This window comes from Canis lupus, chromosome 35 (assembly GCF_003254725.2).
Source record: "Canis lupus dingo isolate Sandy chromosome 35, ASM325472v2, whole genome shotgun sequence".
NCBI classification, from domain to species: Eukaryota; Metazoa; Chordata; class Mammalia; order Carnivora; family Canidae; genus Canis; species Canis lupus.
Window position 1 is genome coordinate 931081 of NC_064277.1, and position 22701 is coordinate 953781.

At 41.8% G+C, this 22701-nt stretch overlaps 1 protein-coding gene and 2 long non-coding RNA genes across 12 annotated transcripts in view; 1 reads left to right on the plus strand and 2 right to left on the minus strand.

Moving 5' to 3' along the window:
• Positions 1-236: 236 nt before the first annotated feature.
• Positions 237-1479, minus strand: LOC112659505 (uncharacterized). The gene is made up of 2 exons (XR_003136359.3): positions 1330-1479; positions 237-835 (listed from the first exon to the last, which is right to left on the minus strand). It is a non-coding gene; the product is annotated as an uncharacterized LOC112659505 (long non-coding RNA).
• An 8884-nt stretch (positions 1480-10363) lies between these two features.
• Positions 10364-22701, minus strand: part of EXOC2 (exocyst complex component 2) — a 225168-nt gene continuing 212830 nt past the window's right edge. For all 8 annotated transcript variants that reach the window (XM_049105967.1, XM_049105966.1, XM_049105968.1 and 5 more), the window contains 3 exons: positions 15026-15087; positions 12700-12759; positions 10364-11127 (listed from right to left, as the gene is read on the minus strand). In XM_049105967.1, coding sequence (XP_048961924.1) covers positions 11034-11127; positions 12700-12759; positions 15026-15087 — 216 coding nt within the window. In that variant the 3' untranslated portion in view covers positions 10364-11033. The remainder of the gene's footprint in view (positions 11128-12699; positions 12760-15025; positions 15088-22701) is intronic.
• Positions 11121-15170, plus strand: LOC118353345 (uncharacterized). 3 transcript variants are annotated; one of them, XR_007408397.1, is made up of 3 exons: positions 11121-11268; positions 11807-12132; positions 15036-15170. It is a non-coding gene; the product is annotated as an uncharacterized LOC118353345 (long non-coding RNA). The 3 variants fall into 3 exon arrangements; XR_004812137.2 differs by having other exon boundaries at positions 11842-12132; XR_004812136.2 differs by having other exon boundaries at positions 11943-12132.

The following is a 22701-nucleotide window of genomic DNA, read 5'->3' on the forward strand; positions in this document are numbered from 1 at the left end:
ATTCTTACTTGATATACAATTTGGACTGACAGTTTTTTCTATCATTTCAGACATGACTATTTCACTCCGTTCTGACCTCCATGGTTTTTGATGTAAAGTCAGAAGTGAATTCAAATGTTGTTCCCCTGTATGTAATATGTTTTTTCTACTGCTGCTTACTAGACCTGCTTCTTAGCTTTGACTTTTATAGTTTGCTGCAACCTTTGTGTTTATCCTTTTTCTGTTTGTTGAATATCTTGAATCTGTAATTTTGTGCTTTTCATTAAATTTGAGAAAGTGTCGACCATTACTTAAGGTGTTTTTTTTTTCCTGATTCTCCATTTGTTTTTCTTCTAGTACTCCAATTACACATACGTTAGATTATCTGATTATATTTAACAGGTACCTTTGAAGTCATATGTTCACTTTATCCTAAATATTTTTCTATTCTTCACATTGGATAATATCCATTGATCTATTGAGGTTGGTCTCAGTTGATTTTCTATTCTCTTGAAACTGTTCCATTTTCCTTGTTTTTTATATGTTGGATAATTTTACATTTTATTCTAGACATCCGGAATAATAAATTGTGAATAATCTGGACCCTTTTTCTTTTGGTTTAGCAGTCAATTGCAGTTGAACAGCAAACTCAGGTTCTTAAGTGTTCCTTGAGTGGAAGCTTTCATTTAGTTCCAATCTTTGTCTTTAGGACGAGCTGAGTCTGCTTCATTCAGGTGTTGCTTAGGGGTGTCAGCCAGAGATTTAGACTCACGGAACTTGGGGGCCTCTGGTTCTTTTCTAAAACTCTTCTTCTCTCTCCAGTAAGTGCAGTTTTCTGAATACAATCTTCTGGTTTCTGAAAGCAGAAAGACATCGGTTTTTCCACGTAGGCCCCTGACACCTTCCCCACTACCTACCAATTATACCTGGTTCCTAACTAAAGACTGAAAAATGTGAAATCACTTTGTAATCCTGATAATTTCAGTGTGGGTTTTTCCTGCCTTTGCCCATTCTTCATGCCTTCTGGTTGTTGCTTACGAATTATGGCCAGAACTTATGGTTGTCATCTGTAGCAGTGCCAGTCTGGTAGGGTCATACCCAGCAAGGATGGGAATCAGAGCACAGTATCTTTTGAAACATTAAACTTTACTCGACTATAAAACCCATCTCTTAAGATAGTAATATTCTCAGTAGGCACTATGAAAGGGAAAGAGTTTTTTTTTGTAGCTTTTATAGAGATGATCTTTTTTTTTTTTCTGAGACTTTCACAATTTATTAGGAATAGTATGGAAAGGAATAAATGTTCTTCTAGAATATATACCTGCTGTCATCGTAGCAACCATCACTCACCATTATTTCTGTCAGGACAGTAATGCAGCTAGGATTTCTCATGAAGGATCTGTGAGCACTCGTCCTTCACCGAGATGTCCCAGCCCACACCTTTCTTGCTCCAGCGGGATGTGAAGATGGATGATTCTGTGCCCCTCGGCCTCCAGCGGGCGTCTAACGCTTATTCACTCTCAGTCACCTCTTTCCAGTTATGAAGGGGTTCGCTACTAGTTGCCTGCACTTGTTCTACTGGTTATAGAACCCTCATGTAACCCAGCTGAGCTATTCAGTATTCAAAGCCTTTACTATGGAAAATTTCAGACATATCAAAAGTGGAGAGAACGGTATAATAAAGCATCATTTACCTGTAATCTAGAATCAACAATCATCAACTCATGGCCACTCTTACTTAATCTGCAGCCTACTCGCTACCTCTGTTCTCCATTGACGCCTCACCCTGGATCTTTCTGTGGAAAATTCCAGACATTTAATTATATTATTTGTAAACAGTTAAGGGATAATCACACACGTTCAATAGGCTGTATTGTAGCGCTTTGGTTCATAGCAAAACCAAGCAGAAAGTACAGATTTCCCATGTATTATTCGCTGCTCCCCCCACCCACACACAGCCCCCTGCAGAGTCAACATCCTCACCATGTGGTGCACCTGCTACAACCCATGAAGCTGCATTGCCACATCACTAGTACTCAAGGCTCAGAGTCTATAGTAGGCTTCACTCTTGGTGTCGTAGGGGTTTGAACAAACATATGAGTGTATGCAACCCTCAGTACAGTATCCCGTAGAACAGCTGCACCGCCTCGCAACCCTCTGTGCTCTGCTGTTCATCCCCTCGCCCCTCCCTCCAGCCCCTGATACTTTTAGTTTCTGTAGTTTTCCCGTTTCCACAATGTCACATAGTTGAAAATGTACTGCCTGTAGCATTTTCACATTGACTTCTCTCATTATAATGTGCAGCTAAGCTTCCTTCATTTCCATGTCTTTTCATAGCTTGATATGTACTTTTTAAGCACCGATTAATGTTTTCCTGAATGAAGATACCGTAGTTTATTTATCCATTTACCTGCTGAAAGGCATCTTGGTTGCTTCCAAGTATTGGCAATTAGAAATAGTTGTTGTATCTGAAAAGTCACTGCCAAACCCAAGGGCATCTAGATTTGCTCTTATGTTACTAGGAGTTTTATAGTTTTGGATTTTATATTTAGGTCCGTGATCCATTTTGACTTAATTTTTGTAAAATGTGCAAGGTTTGTGTGTAGATTCATTACTTTCCATGTGCTGTCCAGTTATTCCAGAACTATTTGTTGAAAAGCTGGTCTCTCCATTGTATTACCTCTGCTCCTCTGTCAGAGGTCAGTTGACTATATTTGCCTGGGTCTAGTTCTGGGCTATGCATTCTGTTCCACTGATCTATTTTGTGTATTCTTTTGGCAATACAAGTTTGGGTTACTGTAGCCTTACAGCAATATCTCATATGACATGTTATCATGTCATTTAGAGTTAAAAGATAGATTTTTGAAAATTATAACCACATATCATTACAACACATAAGATAGCAACAATAATTCCTTAATATAATCAATATTGTTTAAATATTGTTAGAATAATATTGTTTAAACTTTTTCCAAATGTCTAATTTTCTTAAAACAATATGTTGGCTCAACTCAGGATCCAAATAACAGCCATACAATGCAATTAGACACATTTCTGAAATGTATTGTATCATATAGGATGCCCTCTGGACCCTCCCTCTCTTTAATTTTCTCTGAAAATTTGTTATTGAAGAAATGGGGTTATTCCCAGCAATATTGATTTTGCTGGTTATCCACTGATATCCCCTTTATTTCCTACAAATTGTTAAGTAGGTCTAGATATTCACGTTTGACTTTTTGGCCAGAATACATCATTGGTGCACTGTAAGACTTCTAAGTATGGAATAAAAGAGAGTTTCTGCATGCTAAGCTTGACCTGGTACCTTCCGCACCCAGGGATGGGCAATGGGGTAATCAGAATAGAAAGCGCCTTTCAATGTTTAGAAGTTGTAGTAAATAATATCTTATTAGCAACAAATCTGAAGCCCACGCGGATGTGAACAGTTAAGGGTCAAATAAATGAACAAAAAATTAATCTGAAGTTTCAGTTATAGATGGAACATTGAAACAACATATTAACTTTAGCTCTACCCCAAACTGTCTCTTTACGTATGCAGAATGTTATCGTCATGTTATGTGCGTGTGTGTGTGCATCTAGTGTATGTGCCGCATATAGGTACGCACACACCATGTGTAACTGCACATAACCACATATGCTACCGTAGATAGTTGATACTTAGTTAAATATACACACAAGGCATAAATCCACAAAGTAAAAGATAAAAGGAGAGGAAATAATAGCTAGAAGAGTTTGAAAGCGGCCACGTATATGGGTAAGCGGAATCTGACTTAGATCTAAACCAGTCAGATCCTAAATGGGCAGTGTGAAAGACAAAAAGATGCAACCTCGTTTACACTGCAAAATGCTCTAAGAATCTGTGGTGTGGGAACTTCTGGAAGTGGAGCTTAAGTTGCAGTTAAAACCAAATGATCGGTTTAAAGGCGTTGATGAAACAGCTGGATGTTAGGTCTTCTCTTCCTTCCCACATGGCAGCAGACTAGAGCTTCGTTCTCTGGAGGGCAAGCAGAAGGCGCACCCCATCTGGCCGAGGGCACGCTCCTGTCCCGGCCTCCACGCCCTCTCTCTCTTGACTACTGGGAGCAGTTTATATGCTACTGGCAGGAGACGGGGAGGACTCTCTCGCGGAAATCTGACCAGTCCCAGAAAAACGACCCAACTATAGTATTAGGGATTCCCCAGTGGAGAGGCCCACCCATGCATACGACCCTAAGTGAAGCTGATGAGCCTCATCCATTCCATGGATCTTACAGTCCAATTCAGCTTTTTAGTGCTCTACTGCTAATATGAATAAATATCTAAAGCTTGCTAGAAATTTGAGAAAAAGCTTTAGGACATTTGGCCTAATGTATGATAAGAATAAAGAAATTTGGAGGCTATGCAAAAAGAAAAGAAAAGCAAACCTTCTAAAATAGTATAATTATCTCCAGAGAAAGGAAATCAACAGAGCTATAAAAAATAATATTCAGAGAAAAAAAATTCTCATAAATGAAAAACAGCAGAAATGAAAACCAATAAAAAGTTTTGACAACCTGAAACTAACAAACACTGTATGTTAGCTACAGTGGAATTTAAAAAATAATTTTTTAAAAAAAGGCTGGACCATAAATGTGAGGAAGTTTCTCAGAAAGTAGGATAAAAGTCAAAAGATTTAAATGTTTTTAAAAAAAGGAGCAGGATAGGAGATCCAAATACTAAAGATAAGGATAAAAACAGGGACAGAAGGGATTCCAATAAATAATTTAAGACAAATTCCTAAAATCTAGAGACAGAATTCCCACCATGAATAAAAAGGCATGACACCCTGAACAACATTATGAACCTTCAAAAAACTGGAAAAAGGAGCAGATTATACAAGCAGAGATTGACAGACCCTGGAGGACTACGGCGGGAAGGCTTCAGAATTCTGGGGAGAGGTTTCCAACCTAGAATTTTGTATTCAGCCAAGTTATCCTAAAGACTTTCCTCATACATTGAAGATCTCAAAAAATTAACCTCCCATATACCGTTTGAGTTCTACCCAACGAGGGGGCAAATCAAGGAGGAGGACGTTCTAAGATCCAACAGCAGTTGGTCCAAGAAAAGAAGGGCAGAGTAAAATTCTAGAATGATGACGACAATGACCGGACCCCGGTGACAGCTGTGGGGCCGGCCTGAGGGCAGCCAGTGTAGACTAGAGAAGGCTGAGAAGCTGCGGGGAAGGTTGCTCGAGGGGACAGACCTGGTGAAGTATCTGCGTGTTTGAGTACAGCACAAGGACGTCGTGTGTGACGTGGATGGGGGAAGTTTTGGGAGGAGAGAAAACTTCGTAGAATCCACAAAAATTGCAAAAAAGTACGACAGGAGAAGGATGCTGGTATGTCCTGGCTTGTGACTGGGGGGTGTGTACATCGTACAATAACCTGAGCAAGGAACAGCGATGGGACCAAGCACCCTGGGAGGAAAGGCTGGGGAGCTGGGCTACAGGGGAGACGCAGGGAGTAGCGTGTGCTCCGGGGAGGACGGGGCGGGGGGGAAAGAAGGAGGGACATGAACCTGTTAGGGCAGCGGCGCTGAAGGAAATACCAAAAGCAGATCATTCCAAAGTGAAGGGCTCGAGGGAAAGGGCAGGGCGGAGGTTAGACGGTTCATTTCACAACCAGGCCCGTGGAACCCCAGGACCCCACACCATGTGCATCGCTGAAAATGTAAAAAGGTAATGACACGTTTGCTGCTATGGCTTCATCAGCAACGCGGGATAGAGGTGTCCGAGGGGCATTTGGTCGCAGTGCTGGGCTAGCACCTGTGGGCCCCACAGGATGCGCGGCGGCACTGGCCGAGCAACTGCAGCCTCCCACACCACCTGCCACCCGGGGCAGGGCTCTGGGCGCCACACAGCAGAGTGAAGACAGCTCCACGCCGTCCGACGCTGGGGGACACTCGGGTGAGGCCTGGGTCGGGGAGCCCTGATCAGTGAGCTAGAAACTGCGGAAGCTTTCTGGAAGGGCGGATTCCGGATAAAGGAAAGGCAGGGGCAAGTCATTCTTTTTTTTTTTTATTTTTTTTTATTTTTATTTTTTATTGGTGTTCAATTTACTAACATACAGAATAATACCCAGTGCCCGTCACCCATTCACTCCCACCCCCCGCCCTCCTCCCCTTCTACCACCCCTAGTTCGTTTCCCAGAGTTAGCAGTCTTTACGTTCTGTCTCCCTTTCTGATATTTCCCACACATTTGGGCAAGTCATTCTAACAGCAAAAGCAGCAGGGGTGGTGGGAACTGATCGGATACCCAGGGATGGAATTTAAAAAGAAAGGGAAGCAAATGAATAAATAGAAAGAAAGAAAGAAAGAAAGAAAGAAAGAAAGAAAGAAAGAGAAAGAAAAGAAGGAAAAAAGAAAAAGAAGAAAGAAAAAAAGAAAAAAGAGAGAAAAAGAAAAGAAGAAAGAAAAAGAAAAGAAAAAGAAAGAAAAGAAGAAAAAAAGAAAAGAAAAAAAGAAAAAGAAGAAAGAAAAAGAAAAAAGAAGAAAAAGAAAGAAGGGAAAGAAAGAAAAAAGAAGAAAGAGAAAAAGAAAAAAGAAAAAGAAAGAAGAAAAGAAAAAAGAAGAAAGAAAAAGAAAGAGAAAGAAATAAGAAAGAAAAGAAGAAAAAAGAAAGAAAAAGAAGAAAGAAAAAGAAAAGAAAAAAGAAAAAGAAAAAGAAAGAAAAGAAAAGAAGAAAGAAAAAAGAAAAAAGAAGAAAAAGAAAGAAAAAAGAAAAAAGAAAGAAAGAAAAGGAAAGAAAAGGAAAGAAAAGAAAAGAAAAAAAAAGAAAAGAAAAAAGAAAAAAAGAAAAGAAAAAAGAAAGGAAGGAAAGAGCGAGCTTTGCAGAGTGGCCTCGGGAGCCTCACTCTGCTCGTGGGGCCGGACACGCCGAGACCCTCAGGCACGGCTTCGTGACGGGGCTCGTGGGCGAGCTAAGAAGAAGTGTCCCTGATTCCTGGTCACTCTCTGGGGATTTACGACTTCCTAAGTGTCGACTCCAGGAGCCACTTCCCAGCATCACCCGCTGGGACACATTGGCAACATGTGGCCTCGCCCACCGTGTCCTCCCTCCAGCATGTTCTTGCCCCTCCCGTGACTCCCGTGACGCTGGCCCCCCGGCCCACGATCCCACGCCCCCCCCCGGGTGCTGAGTCTCCCCGTGGGCCTCCTTTGGCAGGTGGTGGTCGGGCAGGCGGTCGTCCTGATTCTCAGGGACGTGCGCCTCGCCGAAGAGTCCGCAGGCAGATGGGACGGGAATATTCAAGGAAAACGTGGGAGAAATGACAAGAACCCCCCAGGGCACGGTCAGCAAGGACTGGGCGACACACCCAGGGGGACGCCGGTCATGCTTCTGGTGCCGGTGGAGGCCGCGCGGCAGTGTGGGCTGCGTCTAAGAGTGTGTGTGCTGGGCGGGAAAAAGGTATCTCGGCGTTTTATTGGATTTTATTAGCCACATTACAAGCAGGTGCCCCAAAGGCCCAGCTCCTGCTTATAACATGTTTATCGTTGTGCATCTGTGCCCTGGCCGGGTACGAAAAGGCTTTCCGGGGACGCCTATGAGAAACTGAATTTAAATTATGGGTGAACAGGGACGCCAGGGGGGTTCAGCGGTTGAGCGTCTGCCCTCGGCTCAGGGCGTGAGCCCGGGTCCTGGGTTCAAGTCCCACATCAGGGTCCCTGCATGGGGCCTGCTTCTCCCTCTGCCTGTGTCCCTGCCTCTCTCTGTGTGTGACTCTCATGAATAAATAAATAAAATCTTTAAAAATTAATAAATAGGGATCCCTGGGTGGCGCAGCGGTTTGGCGCCTGCCTTTGGCCCAGGGCGCGATCCTGGAGACCCGGGATCGAATCCCACATCGGGCTCCCGGTGCATGGAGCCTGCTTCTCCCTCTGCCTGTGTCTCTGCCTCTCTCTCTCTCTCTCTCTCTGTGTGTGTGACTATCATAAATAAATAAGTAAATAAAATTAAAAAAAAATCTATCAAAAAAAAAATAAAAATTAATAAATAAAACGTGGGTGAACAGAAAAGAAGATGACCCCAACCCACCAAAAGCATGACTGATGTACAAAAATATGCGTTTGATGCAAAGCTAAAATCATTGAAACTGTTATTCCCTGGAGATACACGGATCAAGTACTCCGTGAACCTCACATCCTCGGAGCACCCTATATATCCGTATGCATAAGCCCCGACGACAGTACCGCTCAAAGGGGTTTTAATGACAGAAATGTAGCCTAGTGTCAGGCCGTGGTCAAGCAGCATTACCTGGAGCGCGTGGTCACTCCAATACCGCCAACCTCCTTCTGGACGCCTAGTTTGGATCTAAAAGCGTGTTGGAAGCTGTGATGACTTCCGGGGCACACCCCGTAACGCTCCTGCTCCACCAGCAGAAGGACGTCGCACACACAGCACGTGACCAGCAGGGAGGGCCATCGTCGTGCGGCCCAAGCCCGGGCCTGAAGCGCCATCTCGTCGGTCCCCCCGGCGGGCTGCGCCCCGATCGCCTGCCCACGGCTGCGGGGCTCGGCGCGCTCGGCCGGACCCACTCTGGGGCACCCCACTCCCACGGCAGCTGGCCCAGAAAGTCTTTGGAGAACCGGGCTATTCGGAATCCGTGTGTAGCCCCGGAGGGGAGGCGGACTCTGCCGACGGACGGAAGCCAGGCCAGGCCGATGGCGGGAACGTGGCCGCGCTAAGCCCCGATGCTCCCGCAAGGCGTGCAAGGGCCTTCGAAGATCTTCATTCTCTTTCTTGGCTGTTTTTTGGAAAATCTGCTCCAAGTCCTATTGTATCTCCCACAGCTTTAACTTACAGTGTATTCAGCTTTCTCCTCTTAACCACTGAATTCTTCTTCTCTACCTCAAGAAGGTCTTGAAATCCCCCTTTCTTCCAAGAAGTCCCCCTTGACTTGTTGGCATAGGAGTCCTTGAACCACCTCATTTGGGTACGGGGTTTTTACATGCCTCCCCTCCATTCTCTGAGCCACAAGAGCCCTTTCTTGTCTCTATTTTGCTTAAGTTTTGTCATCCTCCGGCACCTAGAGCTTCCCTGAGCCGTGTCGCTGGTGGGGGGGGGGGCGCAGCAGAAGGCCCGGTTGGCCAGGAGGAGGAACTAGCCGAGGCTAACCTAAGGGGTGATGAAGCCAGACAGCTCTGATGGACACATCCTGCCCTTTTCGGTCTTACAAGTCGCCAGCCCCTCTCGGAAGCCCTCATTTCTTTCCCATCTGTGCAATGGGCCCAGCACCTTGTAGCTCACAGGGCTGTCACGAGGCTACTGGGAGGCCAATGGATGCTCTGGAGCACTGTCTAGCGCTCGGCGAGCCCCCAGCGGGCGCAGGACCAGCAGGACAGCTGATACCTGCTTTATGGTCAAACACAAGGCAAGCTAGAATTTAAGTGTTTATTTTGCGCATGAAAACTAGACATAAAAAGTCATACAGGCCATGAAAGGCTGAAATACAGACGCTTAGGGGAAGAACAACTAAACTGCATCTTGTGTTAAGGACACCCCCTTTACTGGGTGGACGCCCTGTACTGGATATTTAAAATAACAAACACTCAGGACGGAGGATTTGCGCTCGGCTCATGATCCTGTTGGATGTGACAGTTAACACGCTTAGGAGGGACCACAGCCTGCGTATTCCTCGGTAAGTGTATCAAGCACATCTGAAAAATTAGACTTTCACTTCCAGGTGCCGTGGTGTCACTCATACACCGAGTGAACGGACTTTTAATGGCTTTTTAATTTTAAATGGCTGACACTGTATCTGGCCACACTGCGCTCCACGGCTACTTGTGCTCGTAAAGATACTGATTTAAAAAAGGGGATTCTGTGACATCCACAGAAGTACCTGAGAACCCTGACACACAGCCTCCGGGTAAGAAAATTACTCAGTGTTCTGGGCAGACGGTGTGATCAAGTTAGCTGGGGGAAGCTGACCTTGAACGAGGTCACGGTGCCCTGAACCTGTTCTGGTAAACGAAGTCAGCAGCAAATGTAGGGCAAACAGCAGGAGGTTCACCAGACGCCTCTACCGCCTGGTGACAGGGGAGTATCCTGGAATCCTCAGAAAACACAGGCTGCCCGGGCGGCGTGCCCGCAGCCACTGAGAACGGTCCGCCCAAGGGGGAGGATGGTGGAGGGGGGACACCGCGGGAGGGGGGAGCGAGCAGTGGGCAGGAGGGGTCACCAGGCGCTGGCTTCCCTTTGGGAGCAGCGAGGCCTGCAGCCGTCCCCATCAGCGTGTGCGGGGTAGCCAAGCCCCACCGCAGGAACCAGCGGGTCCGCAGGGGCAGGCAACGCATGGACACGAAGACACATTGAATTAAGGGTGAGTAAGACACAGGAAAGCCACACCGAAAGGTGCTTGGTGTTTATTAGCTCAGTGAGAAACAGAAGTTAGGCAGCAAAACACAAGGTTAACTCGTGGACATCGGGACCACAGATGATCTACCCCAGAGGTAACATTTTCCTAGGCAAACCGCAGATGTTCTAGAAATCCATTTGAGTTAGGAGACTTAGAGGCATAGGTATGAAATAAAGTTTTTAAGGACAGATGTACGGTTCAGGAGTGTTCAGGCTCCAAGGACGTCTATGTATCTAACTTTCCAAGCGTCTTCTTACAATTTCTCCACGTGTCTTGGAAGCTGCCGACCCTACAGGTCTGGCACACGAGACACTGAAGAATGCCTCGGTCACATCTTAGTCACATGCCACCTCACGGCACCCCCTGGAACAGCAGCTCCTCCTGCAGCACTCATTGTGCAACATCTAGCTAAGAATATGTATATTTAAAGGTATTTTAAAGACAGACAGGGCCGAATGTAATAAAAATGACAAAGTAATGCTTGGGCATTTCAAACAAGGCCATTTTGGTTGAAATAAAACGTATACAGACCCCTCTTTAAGGTAGCAATTTGGAAAAAAAGAGACAGACTGCAAACCCACTGCTCTGAATGCCAATACCCCGAGGGTACTAAAACGACCAATGAGATGCCAATCTCCGGAATGCCCTTATCTTGGAGGTGATTATGTTTTCATCACAGTGGAAGCAGCAGCTTGGAAGCAGGCGAGCTGCAGGTGCATGCTGCTCTTGAACTTGTTCAGCAGCTCTTCCAGCAACCTGCAGGGACGAGAAGCTACTTTACAACCTGCACACTGAGGTCGCCTAGCAACACGAGAAAGCACACAGGAGGGACGAGTGCCGGCTCTCGATTCTGCTCGCTGAGAAGCTATTTACTTACGGATTAACTCAATAACAGAAGTAAGTTAATCAAAGAAGCCAATCAAAAGGAATATATATTTATATACATATTTGTATTTATATATAGAAATCTCCCTCCTGTCTCCTTCCCCTAGATTAATAATTAGATTTCTTCCTAAAGCCCATTAATGTTTGGGGCTATACTTCTTTTTTGATTCACTACTCTACGCTGGCTAATTGAATTTAAATACAAAAATAAGACCATAAGAATAAGTAAAAATTCATACATACTGAATGTACTCCTTTGGGCATACAGGTCTACGGATACTGATAAATACACAGTAGCAACCTAACAACCCTTCAAATCCAAATCCTTTTGTGTTGCCTCTTTGCGGCCACCTTTCTCCTCATCCTGACCCCTGGCCTATTTGTCTTTTCCTCCTGTTTTGCATTCTCGTTTTTAACAAATATTGGAGAGTGCTAAACGGAGGTGGTGAATTAGGCGCCAGGAGAATCAGGGTCCGCTGTAACTCGGTGGGCAAATTATCCTAGTACTTGATGACTCAGTTTCTTTAACTGGTTTGATGTCTGATTTTAGGGCCAGAAAGGATCTTAAGAGATCATTTGTTTCAGATGAAGCACCAAGAAGTGGGCTTAATGGTGAGAAGATGATTTCGTGGGGTTAACAAAGCTCAGAACTAGAACACGTGTTCTCTCCACCCCCTGGGTTCCAGAACAGTCTCCTGCGCGAAATCACAGAGCCTGCACCACGGTTTTCATGTCTGCGGACTGAGCAGCCAAATGCAAAGGCGGATGGACTTCAGCTACGGGGAGTGGAGGAGCAAAGACCTACAGCGCTTCCGCTACCCCAGCTGACGGGGGTAGAGCATTTCTGAGATTTGCCTGGCCTACATTTTGTCTCAGGTCAGAATCTCCTCTTTTGTGAGTAGCAAAGTTTAAACTCTGGGCAAAACCATTAACATAATGTTAATGGAATGTATATAATTTCATTATGTCACGTGTACAAATTCACTTTTTTACTACTTTGCAATATATAAAGCAAAAACAAAAACAAAAAAAACAAAAACAAAAACAAAACAAACCACCTTGCTGAGCTACTCCAAGGAAAAAAAATCATCAAGCTCTGCATTTTACTATGCTGCCCTTCTTACATTTCTCTAATATCTTTTTAAAAATCTAGGGCAATGATATAGTTTACTGAGTCAGAATAAACTTTCTTAAAATGTTTTCTGTATTAGTCACTTAAAACAAGAACAGAACTAATGTCTCAAGTGCCATAAACGCAGGGGAAAGGTTTTACCTTTTCTGCACTTGGGACACAGGCCGGGTGCAGCCAACGTAACGCATGCTGCCAGGGGCCGTCGGGTACATCCTGACGCCCAAACCGTTACCTATTCAAACAGTCCTTCGAGGTAACAGAACCTTGCTCACACATCTGAGCTGCCCTTGAAATCGGCACATAGAACTTACTTTTTATCTGCTCCGCTTGAAAGCTGAGGCAGGGCTTCTAAAGCCTGTTTAAAACTCGACCTGGAACACAGACAGGCAACATTCAAGTTGGAACATTTCATATTTCTAAAGGGGATCAAGAGCATCACTGAGAACTCTTAAGTACATCTTAAATGTAAAGGAACCTGTATAAGCCAGTGAAGCATGTAGAAAAAGTAAAAGTGAAAAACAATAGAAAAAGTAAAAGTAAAAGTGAGGGTACAAGGTATGGTTCCCAGGCGGAGGCCCTGCAGGAGCAGGGTCAGAAAACTCAACAAGGAAATGAAACACGGCTTGAAAAGCTAAAAGAGACGGATTTTGACAGCAGGGTGCTACTCACGGTAGATGAGAGCTTCATAATATGGAAATGTTCAATTTTTAAAGTCTTTTCAGAACAAAACTGAACTAGTAAAGCAACTGGTAAGAAAGGGAGGAAACGAACTAGAAATAGAGATGATCCTGTGAGAGATTACCAAATGGGGGCATTTATAGTATTAACATGTAGAGGGCCTGATTTACATTAATTAAACAGTCCACAGCATTTAGTTATTATCATATTTAAAATCTGTATGGTAAGTGGGGATTGACTGGTTGGTTTTAATTCAACATCCTTTCTTTTCATGAAAACCTAAAAAGGTGTGAATTAAAAAACCCACCGATTTGGTATGCTTAACTTTTTAAAGTAGAAACTACCAGAAAAGCTACCGAATCAAAAAAAAAAAAAAGCACTTGAGGGGAAATCCTTTGGTAATGACTTATACTGGTCACTAAGGAATAATTTTTAACTTCTCATCTCTTCTTCTTTTATAACATTGACTAAAGGTAAAGAAATAAATGTGATTATTCTTGACTTTAAGGTGGTCTTTGATCCTGTATTGTAAAACTGGACCCTCACCAGTGCCCTAGCAAACATTGTCTTGGGCGAGGTTTCTCAAACGAGGGGCAAATATCACAGCAGCAAACAGAGAGACTACGAAGTTCCAAGAGGGTTATAAAAACTGGTCCTGGAAACTTCAGTTGTTCCTGGTTAGGGCAAGGAACAGGCTACAGCTTGTGGGCAAACTCAGCTCCCTTCCCACTATGAAGTCGACTTTCCTCTTTCCTGATGCAGAGAGGAGTCTCTGCTGTTATCACGTCATCTTAAATCTCTTCTCAATCAACAAAAAGTAATGTAATGCTATTATTCTTTATTTTTACATTATGACAGTAATGATGATGATGATGAAGACAATACCACTGATTATTTGCAGTACACCAACAGGCTAGGGGGTAACTTGGCACATTTTTTCATTTAATTACCCCAAAATTCTGCCTAGAAACTACTTATTATCTTTCTTGTGTAGATGAGGAACTCATGCTCTTAAAGGTTAAATTAAAAGGAATACCTAGGTGCCTACATGAAGCATGTACCCACATCAAATATGGACTCAGTGGAGTGCCCTCTATTATCTATTATTTAGTACTTTATGTAGAAAAATGATGACTGGGAAAAGGTGTGGCTCCATAACTAACATGGGAACCATCCAGAATGGCTCTGGTCAGCCATCAGGAACAGGAATAAGAAGCTAACTTCATTTGTTAGGAAAAACTGTTGAAAGTCTTTTTAGTTGTGATAATGACTGTACAAGTGATGGTGTAAGGCATGTCCTCAAAAGCTGGAGATGAGTAACTGTATCACACCAAGTGTCCTTAGACATTTTATTTCTATACTACTTGGATTCTCAGGCATATTAACAATATAGCCCAGTATTTCCTAGGCACGACTGCCAGTGGAGTAAACAATTTTGTATAGGCAAGTAGTCAGTAATGTTTCAGTTCACCTACTGATATTTCGATAGGAAATCCTGACTTTCATTCAAAACAGCTAAAAGTTATCATCAAATTTCCACTACAAAATTTTGTAGAGAAACCACAAGGCTTCCTCTTATGCTGATATTTACAATGCTTAAACGGTCCCTCAGAGTCTGCTATGAATAGATTAAGACTCAATTCTTATTTTTTCCTTTTTAACAGAAATATATAATGCTCTGCTATATCACTTATGAGATTAAGATTTATCTTACTGAATGAAAAACATAAAATCATATTAAACCTTTTTTTCCTTTATATTATGCTACAGAGAACCAGTATTAGGAGTCTTTGGCTTATTATGCTTTTTAGCGAAAAAAATTAATGCAATGTAAACTTTATCACATCACAATCATGAGCACTCACTCTGACCAGTTATCTTTACAAAGGATTTTATATACTAATAAGATAATCTTTATTTTTAATGAAGCATTCAGAACAAAAACATTTAGCATCTCACTTGCTTTCAGGTGTCAGGTGAACAGCCACAGTATCTCTCAAAGCACAGATTTCAAGCCGTGCCTAAGGATGAGAAAAGGAAAAAGTGAGGGGAACTGCATCAATTATTAAACTGAAACAAGCGATGAGCAGATAGTCTCAGCCTGCTTACTGCAGAGACGGTTGACAGAAGACTGCCAGCACGTGGTTCCCCGCCACCTGCCACCTACTAACTATGAACAGACTTTCTACAACACTCCAAAGAAATCAGCTATGACAAACTAGTTTTTTACTAGTTTAAAATTAACTAACTCAAAATTAACTCAAAGTCAAGTATGACTCTGTGAAGGCAGGGAGTCAGATTTGTTATAAAAAGGTTCAACCTATACAGGGATTTTCCAGAAATCTGTATTCACTACCTAACCAGTAATGTTTCCTTTAGTATGATTGTGAGAGGAAGCAAAATTTGAAACATTGTCCCTGGATTATTTAAGGAAACAGACTGGCTTACTTTCTTATACCTATGCCCTTTTGGGTACACTGACTTTAATCTCAAATCTAAAACAAAGCTCTGCAGATTTAATCACCACCGGCTTTTGTTTGTTTGATGATTGTTTTTTTTTTTTTTTTTTTTTAATAAAAATTGACAAGTTGATCCAAAAACAACTTGAAAAAGAATAACACAAATTGAGAAACACTTTCTAACATCAAAGCTCATGATAAATCTATAATCATTAATATAGTGTGGCATTGATATATGGACAGAAATACACATCATAGAACAGGACTGACTGTCCCAAAATAAACCTTACATTTATGATCAATGGATTCTGACAAGGGTGCTGAGACCATTCAATGGGGCAAGAGCAATTTCTTCAGCAAATGGTGCTGGGACAACTGGGTTTCCAAATGCAAAAGACTCAACTTGGATCCTTCCCTTAACACAAAAATTAACTCAAAGTAGATGATAAACATAAAGGTGAGGGATAAAACTATGAAACACATAGAATAAAACAGCAGTAAATCTTTGTGATGTTGGGGTAGGCAAGCCTTCTTAGACATTATATCAAAAGTACAAGTGACAAAGAAGGAGAGGAAGATGGCTGCAAAGTAGGAGGACCCTGGGCTCACCTCATTCCACGAATACAACTAGATAACTATCAAACCATCCTAAATACTCCAGAAATTGACCTGAAGACTGGCAGAAAAAACTCCAAAAATAAAGGCAGAGAAGTGGCTGCATCGAAGAAGGTAGAAAGTATGGAGATACAGTCTGGGAGACAGATTGTGGCCACCACGATCACAGAGAAGGAAGAGAAACAGACTAGCTCACAGGGAAGTGCACCAGGAAAATAAATCCCCAGAGCAACTGGCTTGGAAAGTGAGAGGGCCCAAGTTTCGTGAGCTCTTGCAACTCGCAAGTCTTAAAGCAAAGCCTGGAGTGTTAAAGGTCAGCAGGAATCGGATGATGGCAGCAGCATAGGAGGACCCTAGGCTTATCTCATCCCATGATTACAACTAGGTAACTATCAAATCATCCTAAATGCCCCAGAATAGACCTGGCGACCGGCAGAACAAACTACAACTAAAGGTAGAGAAGAGGCCATAACAAAAAATGTAGGAAGTGCAGAGATGTGGTTTTGGAGACAGATCATGGCCCGTTGCAGCAGGGAGGAAGTCATAGTTGCAGACAAGGGTGAGAGACAGACTAGCACATATGAGGAAAACATCCCCATGGCAACTGGCTTGGAAAGCAAGAGAGGTTGAATTTTGTAAGTTTTCACATCTAGTAGGGTGGAAAGCTTAGAGTTTCACAGGTCAGTGGACTTGGCTGAGATAGACTCTGCAGGACATTATGCTGCTCTTGGAGAGAAGGCTGGCAAACAACCTGGATATAGCCTGGAAACAGGGATCTGAAGAGCACCTGGGGCACACACAGTAGGGGACTATTTGCTCACTTGGAATGTTCAAAAGACACCCCCCCCCTCACCCCCCTCCCCGGGAACAAAGGAACTGGCAGGTGCCATTTCCCTCCCCTGCCCTTCAGCATAAACCACCTGTGGGAACCAGCATAGCACTACCTCATTACCTAACTTGCTTACACCAAGCCCTGCCCCCCAACATTCCTGTGGAACCACCCTTCCCAGTGGTGCTAGCCTCAGTCCCAGTGCAGTGGGTCTCCTCCCCCAGAACACTAACCCAAACCCCTGCCAACACCATGTCTCTCCACCTGGGAGTTTTGCACAGCCTTAGTTGTGGCAGCAGTGGTAACAGGCCTCATTTCATAAGCAGACCAGAGGACACCAAAGTTAAAATGTGCCATGTTCAGGCCAGGGACCACTTATTGCCCATAACCAGCAAAAACAACTGGCCTGAAGGATAAAGCAGCCAGGACAAAATAGCAGAGCATGTGCAGCGTCCACTGGAGACACTCCTGGACGTGCCAGGCCCTGGAGAACAGAAGACACTACACAGCAGGGTACTATAGGTCCTCTTCTACATAAGGCCATTACCCTCAAGAACAGGAGACAGAGTTGGCTTTCCTAACACAGAGAAACAGGCACAGAGACTTAGAAAAAATTAGAAGACAGAGAAATTTGTCACAAAGCAAAGAATAAGACAAGGCCATGGCCAGAGATCTAAGCAAGACAGACATAAGTAACATGCCTGATTGAGTATTTAAAGCAGTGATCATTAAGGATACTCACTGGACTTGAAAAGAGAGTGGAAGGTATCAGTGAGATCCTTAACACAAAAATTAAAAAGAACCAATCAGATGTGGTTTTGAAGACAGATTGTGGCTGCTGTAGTGGGGAGGGGGTTGCAGTTGCAGAGAAGGGCAAGAGACAGACTAGCGCATATGAAGAAAACAAATCTTGCAATAGACAAGATTAGAAACATGCTTGATGGAATCAACAGCAGGCTGGAAGAAGCAGAGGAGTGAATTAATGATCTAGAAGTCAGAGTAATGGAGCGTAATCAAGCTGAACAAAAAGAGAAAAGGAATTATGTAAAATGAGAATAGACTTCAGGAACTCAGTGAGTTCATCAAATGTAATAACATTCGTATTATATGAAACCAAGAAGAAGAGAAAGGGAGAATTTATTTGAGGAAATAGTAGCTGAAAACTTCCCGAATCTGGGGAAGGAAAAAGGTATCTGGGTCCAGGAGGCACAGAGAACCCCCAACAAAATCAACAAAAGCAGACCCCCACCAATGTATGTTGTAATTAAATTGGCAAAATATAGTGATAAAGAAAAAAATTTAAAAGTATCAAGACAGAAGAAGACAGTAACACATGAAGGAAACCCCATAAAGCTAGCAGGGAATTTTTCAGCAGAAATGTAGCAGGCTAGAAAGCAGTGGCATGATATATTCAGCATGAGAAATGACAAAAATTTGCAGGCAATAATACTCAACCCAGCAAGACTATCATTCAGAATAAAAGGAGAGATAAAAAGCTTCCCAGACAAAGAAGAACAAGAAGAGTTCACGACCACTACGCCAGTCATGCAAGAAATAATTAAGGAGACTCTGAGTGGAAAGGAGAGACAGAAAGTGACAGTATGAAGGTAGGAACATAAAAGCAATAAAAAGGAATAATTCTGTAAAAAAAATAAGTCAATGAACTCATATAAAAAAAGGCATCAAGTTTGCGCAAGATGTTATATACAAAAACCTAATGGTAACCACGACTCAAAAACCACTAATAAAAATGCAAAGAATAAAAACATAGAAATCCAATTATATCACTAAAGAAAATCAAGTCATGAAAGACAAGAAAGGATTAGACAAAATCTTCAGAAACAACCACAAAACAAGTAATAAAATGTCAATAAATACATATCAATAATTACTTTGAATGTAAATGGACTAAATGATTCAATCAAAAGACAGAGGGTGACAATGGATAAAAAGCAAGACCCATCTATATGCTGCCTAAAAGAGACTTATTTTAGACCTAAAGACAACCACAAATTCAAAGTGAGGGGATAGAGAAACACTTATCATGTGTATGGATGTCAAAAAAAAAAAAAAAAAAAAGGCTGGTGTAGCAATATTTATTTGAGATGAACAGACTTTAAGACAAAGGCTGTAACAGGAGACAAAGAAGGACACTATATAATAATAGAGGAGACAATCCAACAAGATATAATAATTCTACAAATTTATGCACCCAACTTGGGAGCACCCAAATACATAAAAGCAGTAAATAACAAGCCTAAAGAACTAATTGATAATACACAGTAATAGTAGGGGACTTTAACACCCACTTACATCAATAAACAGACCACCTAAACAGAAAATCAACAAGGTAATAAAGGCTTTGAATGGCACACTGGAACAGGTGGATTTAACAGATATATATTCAGAACATTCTATCCTAAAACAGCAGAATAGACATTCTTCTCAAGTGCATACGGAACACTCTCCAGAATAAATCATATATTAGCCCACAAAACAAGCCTCAACAAATTCAAAAACACTGAAGTCATATGATGCATCTTTTCTGACCACAAGGCTATGAAACAAGAAGTCAACCTCGAGAAAAAATGTGGAAGTAACACAAATATATGAAGTTAAACAACATGCTACTAAACAATGAATGGGTCAACTGGGAAATCAAAAAACTAAAAAAGTACACATAAACAAATGAAAATGAAAACACAAGGAGACAAAATCTTTGGGATGCAACAAAAGTAGTTCCAGGAAGGAAGTATATAGAGCAATACAGGCCTACCTCAAGAAGCAAGAAAAACCTAAAAAAACAAAAACAAAAACACAAAACCCCAACCCTAAATATACTTAAAGGAGCTAGAAAAAGAAAACAAAATCTAAAACCAGCAGAAGGAAGGAAATAATAAAGATTAGAAAAGAAATGAATAATATAGAAACTAAAAAAGTAATAGAACAGATCAATGATACCAGGAGCTGATTCTTTGAAAAAAAAAAAATCAATAAAACACTTATCAGCAAAAAAAGAGAAAGACTCAAATAAATAAAATCACAAATAAGAGAGAAGAAATACCCAACAGCACAGAAATACAACTATAAGAGAATATTATGAAAACACTGTATGCCAACAAACTGGACAACCTGGAAGAAATGGATACATTCCTAGAAACATATAAACTACCAAAACTGAAACTCCCAAAAAGCAAAAAGTCCAGTACCAGATGGCTTCACAGGTGAATTCTACCAAGCATTAAAAGATGAGTTGATACATATTTTTCTCAAACTACTCCAAAAAATAAAAAAGGAAAACTTCCAAATTCATTTAATGAGGCCAGCATTATCCACTAAACAAATACCAGATAAAGAAATGATTAAAGAGAACTACAAGTCAATATCTCTGATGCAAAAATCCTCAACAAAATACTAGCAAACAGAATCTAATGATACGTTAAAAAAATCACTCATGATGATCAAGTGGGATTTATTTCTGGATTGCCAGGGTAGTTCAATATTTACAAATCAATTAACAAGGAACACACCTCAACATAATAAAGGCCATACATGAAAAACCCACAACTAACATCATCCTCAAGGGGGAAAAACTGAGAACTTTTCCCCTAAGGTCCGGAACAAGACAAGGATGTCTTTTTTTTTTTGCCACTTTCATTTAACATATTACTGGAAGGCCTAGACACAGCAATCAGACAACAAAAAGAAATAAAAGTCAACTAAGTAAGGAAGGAAGAAGTAAAACTTTCACTATTTACAGGCGATATGACACTATATATAGAAAACCTGAAAGACTTCACCACAAAACTGCTAGAACTGATACACAAAATCAGTAAAGTGGCAGGATACAAAATCAAGGTACAGAAATCTGTTGCATTTCTATATACCAATAGTGAAGCAGCAGAAAGAGAATTAGGGAATCAATATAATTTACAACTGCACCCAAAATAATAAGTTATCTAGGAATAAACCTAACCAAAGAGGCGAAAGACCTTTATACTCTGAAAACTATAAAACGGTGATACAAGAAATTGAAAATGACACAAAGAAGTGGAAAGACATTCCATGCTCATGGATTGGAAGAACAAATATTGTTAAAATGTTTATACTATCCAAAGAAATCTACACATTTAATGCAATTCCTATCAAAATACCAATAGCATTTTTCACAGAATTAGAACAAACAATCCTAACATTTGTATGGAATCACAAAAGATCTCAATAGCCAAAGCAATCTTGAAAAGAAAAAGCAAAGCTGGAGGCATCACAATTCTGGACTTCAAGTTATATGACAAAGCTGTAGTGATCAAAACAGTGCGGTGCTGGCCTGACGACAGACATATAGATCCCTAGAACAGAACAGAAAACCCAGACATAAACCCACAACTATGTGGTCGATTAATTTTCAACAAAGCAGGAAAGAATATTCAATACAAAAAAAGGCAGTCTCTTCCACAAATGGTGTTGGGAAAACCGGACAGCAACATGTAAAGCAATGAACTGAATCACTTCCTCACACCATATAGCAAAACAAATTCAAAATGGATTAAAGCCCTAGATGTGAGACCTGAAACCATAAAAATCCTACAAGAGAACACAGTAGCTTCTTTGACATTGGCCATAGTACCCTTTTCCTACACGGGTCTCCTGAGGTAAGGGAACAAGAGCAAAATAAACTATTGGGAGTACACCGAAATAAAAAGCTTCTGCACAGCGAAGGAAACAATCAACCCAACTAAAATGTGACCTACAGGAAGAGAGAAGATATTTGCAATGACGTATTTGATAAAGGGTCGGTATACAATATATATAAAGAACTTATACAACTCAACACCCAAATACCAAATAATCTAATTAAAAAAATGGGAAGAAGCCATGAACAGACATTTTTCCAAAGAAGACATAGATATGTCTTAGGCACATGAAAAGATGCTCATCACTCATGAGGTATCACTTCATACCTGTCAGCCCGTCAGAAAGGCTGAAGTGAACATCACAAGAAACAGCAGATGGTGAGAATATGTAGAAAAAGGAACCCTCCTGCGCTGTTGGAGGGGATGCCAGCTGGTGCAGCCACTCTGGACAACAATATGCAGCTACCCTATGATCCAGCAACTGCACTACTGGGGATTTACCCCAAAGAAAACAAAAACACTAATAAAGGGATAGGTGCACCCCTAAGTTTACTGCATTATTTAAAATAGCCAAATTACAGAAGTAGCCCAAGGGCCCATCAACTGATGAATGGATACAGATGTGGTCTGTATGCACGTAGATATACATGCAATGGGATGTTATTCAGACATAAAAATGAATGGAATCTTGCCGTTTGCAATGACCTGGATAGAGCTGGAGTACCACGCAGGGCGAAGTAAGCCAGAGAGAGACAAATACCATATAGTTTCACTCATATGTGGGATTTAGGAAACAAAACAAAGGAGCAAAGGGGAAAAAAAAAAAAAAGGAGAGAAACCAAGAGATAGACCCCTAAGAATAGAGAACAGTGCTGGTTATCAGAAGGGAGGAGGTGAGGGGAGGCTAAATAGGTGATGGGGATTAAGGAGTGCACTCGTCAAGGTGAGCAACAGGTGACGTGTGGAAGTGTTGGTTCCCTACGTTGGACTCACGAAACTAACATCACACCGCGTGTTACTGCACTGGAATTAGAATTAAAACTAAAAAAAAAAAAAAGTAAAAGCAACAAGATAAAAACTTAATAAATTAGACTCTAT